Source organism: Phoxinus phoxinus (genome assembly GCF_949152265.1).
Source record: "Phoxinus phoxinus genome assembly, chromosome: 14".
Lineage (NCBI taxonomy): Eukaryota > Metazoa > Chordata > Actinopteri > Cypriniformes > Leuciscidae > Phoxinus > Phoxinus phoxinus.
Window position 1 is genome coordinate 1,412,245 of NC_136889.1, and position 10,000 is coordinate 1,422,244.

Genomic DNA, 10,000 nt, shown 5'->3' on the forward strand with positions numbered 1-10,000 from the left:
TGTGTGTGTGTGTGTGTGTGTGTGTGTGTGTGTGTGTGTGTGTGTGTGTGTGTGTGTGTGTGTGTGTGTGTGTGTGTGTGTGTGTGTGTGTGTGAAGAACTATCAGACTCTTTGGGTTTGTTCGTTTATATCTGATGATTGTTGTGCTTGAACTACAGCGTCTTCGGTCTGTCATTTTGTAGCTCAGTGAATGTGGGCGGTGAACAACAGGGTGAGAAGATTGTGTCTGAACACGGGAAAAAGAGGAGAAGAGGTCATGGCGTGTGTGTGTGTGTGTGTGTGTGTGTGTGTGTGTGTGTGTGTGTGTGTGTCCTGAATGATGGCGACATTAGGAGACATACGGTCCTGTGAGAGAAGCGCCTCAATTGGGGTGTGACAGCACTTTAACACACACACACACACACACACATATACACACACACACACACACACATCCACGCCTCTCTCTCTCTCTCTCTCTCTCTCTCTCTCTCTCCTTCTAGAGTTTCATCTTAATATAATTTTTTACCTTTTGAAGATGTATTTGCTCTTGAATAGTTTAAAAGTTTTATTTTATTAGAAGTGTCATGTTACACTACTATCATGGAGGATTGACATTGCAGCGAATTTTGCCGAGCAAGTTGAAGTTAATTCACCCTGTGAACATGTTAGTAACACTGTAAACACAACACTAGACATCTGAAGGAAACTCTAGCTCCCCCTGGAGTTCAATATCGCCAGACTACGTTCACGTCTGTGTTTGTTTACGTGTATTGAGTGTCTAGCGTGTCATTTCTGGAGTGATTATGTTCACGTTTTCTCATCTTTGTGTTGTCTGAGTTTTTACATCGCTCTGATCCTGATTTTCCTTTGTGTTTAAAGCTTTCCTAAAACAGTCGTGACAGTTCATATCTATCAACATAAAACACTCAGTGTGGAAATCAGATGCTGTGTAGCTTCAACATTAGAACGAGTGAATATGAATGTGTTTGTGTGTGTGTCTGCAGGTTTTATTTAATCAGTGGAGGAGTTCCCTTCATCATATGTGGGATTACAGCAGCGATCAGCATGGAGAACTACGGCAGTGGAGAGCAGACGCCGCTGTAAGTATAGAGGACCGTGAAGATATTTCACTGGAACTTGGTCTTCATTACATCTTTCTCGTGTTCAATGTCAATTGTATGTGTCAAAGTCAAAGTCGTGCTGGTCTTTTCTCCACTATTGTGTCGTATATCCGAGTGAAACGCAGAAACAAATGTGGGCGGGGCCTGATTTTGTCTGTTAGGAATTGATTGGATGGTTGTGGTTTGCTATTGGTTGATCTCATGTGAGTGACAGGTTGCCACGCCCACATCATCAAAGAAGAGAAGATGAAGTTATTCTGATTCAAGATTATTAAAGGGGTGGTTTACCCTTTTCAAAAGATGTAAAATAAGTCTCTGATGTCTCCAGAGTGTGTGTGTGACATTTTAGCTCAAAATTCCCCACAGATATTTTATATCGCATCTTAAAGTGTCACTTTTTGACGGTGAGCAAAAACACACCGGTTTGTGTCTGTCCCTTTAAATGCAAATGAGCTGCCGCTCCCGGCACAGGGGGCGGAGCTTCAACAGCTCGTTCATTACCTCACACACACACGCACTGAAAATATCAAAAACTTTTAGCCTTTTCTGTTCAAACCGAAGTCAGACAAAGATGGAGAGACTCAAGAAGTGACAACATGTAGACATTTCTGAATGGTTAGTTGATGAGTTTATGAAGCTTATGTGTAGTTATCTTCTAGTCATTGATTAGCATATTCTGTCTTGATAATCTATAAAATAGTTTTCCGGGGGCGGGGTTTATGTAAATTCTTGGGTTGGTGATGTCACTAACCTCGTGTAGTTCCTACCAGCCGTTTGTTGTAGTTCTTAAAAAGCGATTTCTTTAAAAGCAAATATCTCCCTTTGCTCTGAACTTTGAGCGTTGTAACTTTGCAGATGTTGTTTATGATCAAACACAACATTACACACTAACTACAGTTAGATAACACAACATTACACACTAACTACAGTTAGAAAACACAACATTACACACTAACTACAGTTAGACAACACATTATTACACACTAACTACAGTTAGACAACACAACATTACACACTAACTACAGTTAGACAACACAACATTACACACTAACTACAGTTAGACAACACAACATTACACACTAACTACAGTTAGACAACACAACATTACACACTAACTACAGTTAGACAACACAACATTACACACTCACTACAGTTAGACAACACAACATTACACACTAACTACAGTTAGACAACACAACATTACACACTCACTACAGTTAGACAACACAACATTACACACTAACTACAGTTAGAAAACACAACATTACACACTAACTACAGTTAGAAAACACAACATTACACACTAACTACAGTTAGAAAACACAACATTACACACTAACTACAGTTAGAAAACACAACATTACACACTAACTACAGTTAGAAAACACAACATTACACACTAACTACAGTTAGAAAACACAACATTACACACTAACTACAGTTAGAAAACACAACATTACACACTAACTACAGTTAGAAAACACAACATTACACACTAACTACAGTTAGAAAACACAACATTACACACTAACTACAGTTAGAAAACACAACATTACACACTAACTACAGTTAGAAAACACAACATTACACACTAACTACAGTTAGAAAACACAACATTACACACTAACTACAGTTAGAAAACACAACATTACACACTAACTACAGTTAGACAACACAACATTACACACTCACTACAGTTAGAAAACACAACATTACACACTAACTACAGTTAGACAACACAACATTACACACTCACTACAGTTAGACAACACAACATTACACACTAACTACAGTTAGACAACACAACATTACACACTAACTACAGTTAGACAACACAACATTACACACTAACTACAGTTAGACAACACAACATTACACACTAACTACAGTTAGAAAACACAACATTACACACTAACTACAGTTAGACAACACAACATTACACACTAACTACAGTTAGACAACACAACATTACACACTAACTACAGTTAGACAACACAACATTACACACTAACTACAGTTAGAAAACACAACATTACACACTAACTACAGTTAGAAAACACAACATTACACACTCACTACAGTTAGACAACACAACATTACACACTAACTACAGTTAGAAAACACAACATTACACACTAACTACAGTTAGAAAACACAACATTACACACTAACTACAGTTAGAAAACACAACATTACACACTAACTACAGTTAGAAAACACAACATTACACACTCACTACAGTTAGACAACACAACATTACACACTAACTACAGTTAGAAAACACAACATTACACACTAACTACAGTTAGAAAACACAACATTACACACTAACTACAGTTAGAAAACACAACATTACACACTAACTACAGTTAGAAAACACAACATTACACACTAACTACAGTTAGAAAACACAACATTACACACTCACTACAGTTAGACAACACAACATTACACACTAACTACAGTTAGAAAACACAACATTACACACTAACTACAGTTAGAAAACACAACATTACACACTAACTACAGTTAGAAAACACAACATTACACACTAACTACAGTTAGAAAACACAACATTACACACTCACTACAGTTAGACAACACAACATTACACACTAACTACAGTTAGAAAACACAACATTACACACTAACTACAGTTAGAAAACACAACATTACACACTCACTACAGTTAGAAAACACAACATTACACACTAACTACAGTTAGAAAACACAACATTACACACTAACTACAGTTAGAAAACACAACATTACACACTAACTACAGTTAGAAAACACAACATTACACACTAACTACAGTTAGACAACACAACATTACACACTAACTACAGTTAGACAACACAACATTACACACTAACTACAGCTAGAAAACACAACATTACACACTAACTACAGTTAGAAAAGTCAAATCATGATCAACCACCCCTTTAAAACAACCACACCGTTAAATCATGTATAGTAAACACTTCAATATTGCATAAAAATAAGCGTTTTGATGTTGTGTTTGCAGGTGTTGGATGGCGTGGGAACCCAGTCTCGGAGCGTTCTACGGTCCGGTGGCCTTCATCCTGCTGGTGACCTGCGTCTACTTCATCGTCACCTTCATCCAGCTACGCAAACACCCGGAGAAGAAGTACGAGCTGAAGCCCGTGAGCGAAGAGCAACAGAGACTAGCCGACGTCCACCCGAACGAGACGAGACCCGAACCCGGTCAGTGTCACGGCGGATGCCCGGGTCTCATCAAGCCCTCGACGCTAGCTAACGAACACTCGTTTAAAGCTCAGCTGCGGACGACGGCCTTCACGCTGTTTTTATTCCTCACCACGTGGACATTCGGTGCTCTCGCGGTCACACAGGGTCACTTCCTAGACATGATCTTCAGCTGCTTATACGGGGCGTTCTCCGTCACGCTCGGGTTATTCGTGCTAATCCACCATTGCGCGAAACGTGACGACGTGTGGCATTGCTGGTGCGCGTGTTGTCCGGGACGCCGCTTGAATGCAAATAATAAAGCGTGTCACGCACACAAATCCAACGTGAACGGAGACACGCGACACTGCCATTCGGATTCAGTTTGTCCGGGGAAATCTATTCTGAGCCATTCGCACTGTGCGTGTCAGAATCACAATCACGTGACTTGCTTGACGCCGGTTTCGCCGTGTTGCGCCGCGCTTCAGCTTCTCGATGACGAACACGCGCCTCACGTGCTTCTCCACGCCGATCCCGAAGGATACCGACCCGCCGTGCATCTGCACCGCTGCGTCAAACCCGTCAGGACTAAAGCGAGACGCACGCGAGAACTAGCTTTTCGGATTCCCTCGGATGGCGCCAGTGCTAGCGCGCATAGCTCGCGCGCTAACTCCCCGCACGACCACATCTGCCACCTCGCTCACGACTCCTGCCTTCATCATCATCATCATCACGTGTGTTGCGCTAAAGATGAGCTCCTGAACGAGACGTTTCTGTGCGGGTGCGGGAAGACGGCGGAGGACGATCTGCATCACACACACATCGAGCTTCACGCTCGCACACACTCGCTGGCCAATCAGAACGGGCTCCTCAAGGGGAACGCGCTGTACCCCCCCGACGGCACGGGGAATATACGCACCGGACCCTGGAGGAACGAAACTACCGTGTAGTTCCAGGGATCGATCCCGTTCTAGGATTTAAGAAAGGAACTGTTTTGTTTTTTTAGGACCATCACAAGTTTTGTTAGCGGCGCTGTTCGTTGTACAGGATGTTAGCATTGGCTCTTCGGAACAAAACCAAAAAACAGGGGCCTCGTTTATAAAGACGTGCAAAGAATGATCCTAAATGTGAACGTTTGCGAAAGTTATGACAGTTTACTAAGCTAACTTTTTTTTTTGTTTTTTTTTTTACATATGTAAATGTGTATATATAGATAATTTTTGAAATTATGAATTATTAAGTACAATGATACTTACTGTGATTATGGGACAGTTTCTGAAATGTTCAATGTTCAACAATTTATAATGGTCCATATGCACAACAAAAAATCCTTAATTTTTTTAAATATATATTTTTGATTTTCACATAAATGTTTATGTATGAGTAAGAAGTTTTTCAGGAAATTATTAATTCGCTATCACAAATCAGTTAAAAATGTTGTTCATTTGACCATATAATAATATAAATGCTTTAATTTTTTATATATATATATATATAGGCTATATATATATATATATTTTTTTTTTTTTTTGATTTTCACATATATGTATATATATATATACATGTATGTATGTGTAAAAAAAAATATTTTACATATTTTAATTTTTCAGGAAATAATCATTAATTAATTAATCACAAATCAGTTAAAAATATTGCTCATTTGATCATATAATAATTTAAATGCTTATTTATATTCCCTATTTTTTTTTTACATACTTTTTAGAATTTCACATATGTATATATGCAAAAAAAAAATCTTATAAATATTATTTTTTCAGGAAATAATTATTTCTTAATTTGTTATTATACTGTAAATCAGTTTAAAATGTTGCTCATTTGAGCATATATTAATATAAATGCTTATTACGATTGCCTATTTCTCTTTACATTTGCATATTGTTGTATTGTTTTAATTACTGCTCAGCTTCTGCCTTCATAAATCCTGATTTGTTCCTCACTTTTGACATTCAAGCTCAACTCTGTGCGTTTGATAAGCGAGGCCCCTGGTTTCACATGTTCACACTGCAGTTTAATCTGGAGTCACTTCACTTAGTGGAGTTTAAGTTCTTATTTACAGAAGTGGCAAACACATGTATTTCTGTGCAGCCTGTACATGAACATTGTGTTCCCAGCTGGTGCATTTATCTCGACGTGTGTGTGTGTGTGTGTGTGTACACGTGCAAACACAACTTTATGTGATGAAAATAAGCATTTCAAAGGATTTTGCCATATATTTATTTTCATAGATGTATTGAGAGTCCCTCGAATGTTTGAATCATTTCTGAGAAAAACATCCAAATACATGAAAATTCACCAGCAATTTTAAAGCACTCATAGTCCATCAGCTCAACATGTTTAATATATACTGTGAGTATCAACTAGCGACAACTTAGTAATACACAAAAGGCCTGCTTCTGTCTTTCTTCTGTTCTTGAACTCTGTAATCAGACAGAGAAGCTTCGTTCCACATCCCAGTGATCTAGACGGATATTAATATAGTATAATATATACAGTATAATATATTCTTTCAAGACTAAAAAGTATTGATACAAAACACTCTATTTTGCACATTATGTGTGTGTGATGTGTGTTTTTATGATTATTACACATGTGTCTGTTTAGAAACTTGCTAATTCAGACTCTATTTGGTGAAAAATATTAAATTTAAGATTTATCGATTTGAATTGCATATAAAATTTCCATGCATTTGGATTACACAGTTTTAACATAAACTAATAAACTTGCATATTTGCCAGGCACACAGTTCAGATTTCTGTAATATTAATAATAAACTTTATAAACTTGCATATTTGCCAGGCACACAGTTCAGATTTCTATAATATTAATAAACTTTATAAACTAATAAACTTGCATATTTTCCTGGCACACAGTTCAGATTTCTGTAATATTTTTAATAAACGTATAAACTGAATGCATTTTAAATACACAATAACCAGATTTATATATTTATCATCAATAAATCCGATTTGTTTGAACTCATACATTGAAGATTGCTTGTTACACAGCTAACCATATTTTAAACATCTTATTATCTGAAGAAATGTAATTTTTTCCCCAATGAACAGATTTTAAGCCATTTAAATAAATACACGATCATTTAATAAAAGCAAGATGCAGATATTTCGTAAATAAACAATGCAAAAGAAAATTATTACAGAAATCTGACCTGTTTTATTAATGCATGACTGACAAATATGAATCACTATAAGTTTATTAGTTCGTTAAATCTGTGGGAAACACTTTACTTAAAGCTTTCATGTATAATGCATTATAAAGGTATTCATAAAGTATGCTTTAATGCATCTAATCGTAACCAAAGTTAAAATGCATTATAACGTTTGCAGATTCCTTGTCAAATATGAAATTGGTTTTAATGCATTATGCTTTCTAAAGGCGTATTCAATTATAGATAAGTATTATAACTGTGGTTACTATTATTCATGAGATTATGCAATGCATTTAAGGTGCAATAATTAATGCATTAAAAAATGTTGATGATGCATGATATATAAAGGCTTTAAGTAAAGTGTTGCTAAACGTGTATAATCCAAATTTCATATGCAATTCAAATACATATGAAACTCAAAAAATGTGAATATGGTGCAAAAGTTCATTTATGTCAGTAATTCAACTTAAAAGGTGAAACTAATATATTATATAGACTCATTACATGCAAAGTGAGATATTTCAAGCCTTTATTTGTTATGATTTTGATGATTATGGCTTACAGCTTATGAAAACCTTTTCACAATATCATTTTGAATTTGGGGTTTTCATAAGCTGTAAGCCATAATCATCACAATGATAACAAATAAAGGCTTGAAATATCTCACTTTGCATGTAATGAGTCTATATAATATATTAGTTTCAACTTTTAAGTTGAATTACTGAAATAAATGAACTTTTGCACCATATTCTAATATTGCGAGTGTTGCCAAACGTGTATAATCCAGATTTCATATGCAGTTGATATGCATAAATGTAGAGTTGGCGCGTGTCACGAGTCGGGTCCGTCACTGGTTCTGGAGCGGAGCGAGAGCGTCTCGTTGTTCTGTTGCAGATCTGTGATCGGGTTCTGTGCTGTTTCTATGGTGAATCATGTTCTGTCGTCAAGGAGACGCTGTTTGTGCAAGAACATCATCATTGTGGCACTAGAAGGAGAAATGACAATAATCTGAAGCTTGTGATTCATCGGTGAACGGTCGTGTCTGCTTCACATCACAGACTGAGGAGAGAAACTGCTGGATCATTCATTCACACACTCTCTCCATCATCCATCAGCTGATGTGTGTGTGTGCAAATCTCCGTCGAGCTGGCAGGAGCAGATCCGGCTCGTGAAGCTTGTTTACTCTGCTGAATAAAGCTGAACGTTTTTTCATCTCACAATTCTGGGTTTTTTTCTCTCTCAGAATTGCGAGTTTCTCAAAATTCAAATGTTTTTCTCATAATTGCAAGTTTATATCTCAAAATTCTTGATTTTTTTCCCCACAATTCTGACTTTTTTCTAGTAATTGCAAGTTTTTATCTTAAAATTCTTGATTTCCCCCCCACAATTCTGACTTTTTTCTAGTAATTGAGATTTTATCAAAAAATTCTGACTTTTTTCCCACAATTCTGACTTTTTTTCTAGTAATTGCAAGTTTATATCTCAAAATTCTTGATTTTTTTCCCCACAATTCTGACTTTTTTCTAGTAATTGCAAGTTTATATCTCAAAATTCTTGATTTTTTCCCCCAAATTCTGACTTTTTTCTAGTAATTGAGATTTTATCAAAAAATTCGGACTTTTTTCCCACAATTCTGACTTTTTTTCTAGTAATTGCAAGTTTATATCTCAAAATTCTAGATTTTTTTCCCCACAATTCTGACTTTTTTCTAGTAATTGCAAGTTTTTATCTTAAAATTCTGACTTTTCCCCCACAATTCTGACTTTTTTTCTAGTTATTGAGATTTTATCAAAAAATTCTGACTTTTCCCCCTCAATTTTCACTTTTTTTCTTGCCAGTTTAAATCACAATTATGAGGGAGGGAAAAGTGAATTGTAGAATATAAACTCACAATTGCTAGAAAGTAAAAAACATTTTTTTTTTTGAGATTTCACAATTACCTTTTTAATTTTTTTTATTCCATGGTGTAAACAAGCTTCTATATATTTCCCCCCAAAATCAAAAGAAAAAAATCAATAAAGTTATTATATTCAAAATATTTTTAAAAACTATATTAGAAAATTATATTTTCATTAAAAAAAGCCTATTTTAGGACTATTTTAAGATGTATTCCTTTAATTTATTATTATTTATTTTAATTTTATTATTTTTTGCATTGTGATGGGAAATGTTTATAACTGCCGTGACATTACATGTTTTTTTTTTTTTTCTTTATGAATTTAAATGTGACTTGGACATGTTTTTTATTTTATTTTATTTTTTGAGATTCTCCAATTTACTTTTAAATTTGACTTTTAAATGGAAAGCTTTCCTCTCGAGGAAGAGCAACAGGTTTGTGTTATTTAATGCACCGCTTGACAGAAGGTTTAATTTCACGCGCTCCTGTTTCCACGCACCACAGATTGAGATAATAAATATTGGGAGATATTTAAATGAAGAGATGTGGGAGATGTGTGTGATGGGTTATTGCTCAGTATCTGAGTTCATGTGTGTGTGTGTGTTT

At 35.8% G+C, this 10,000-nt stretch overlaps 1 protein-coding gene across 1 annotated transcript in view; it reads left to right on the forward strand.

Annotated features, from left to right (window-relative positions):
* adgra1b (adhesion G protein-coupled receptor A1b) overlaps positions 1-5,452 on the forward strand; it is a 160,439-nt gene extending 154,987 nt beyond the window's left edge. Inside the window, exons 18-19 of the mRNA XM_079635790.1 lie at positions 987-1,082; positions 4,132-5,452. Coding sequence (XP_079491916.1) covers positions 987-1,082; positions 4,132-5,260 — 1,225 coding nt within the window. The 3' untranslated portion in view covers positions 5,261-5,452. The remainder of the gene's footprint in view (positions 1-986; positions 1,083-4,131) is intronic.
* The last annotated feature ends 4,548 nt before the right edge of the window (positions 5,453-10,000 follow it).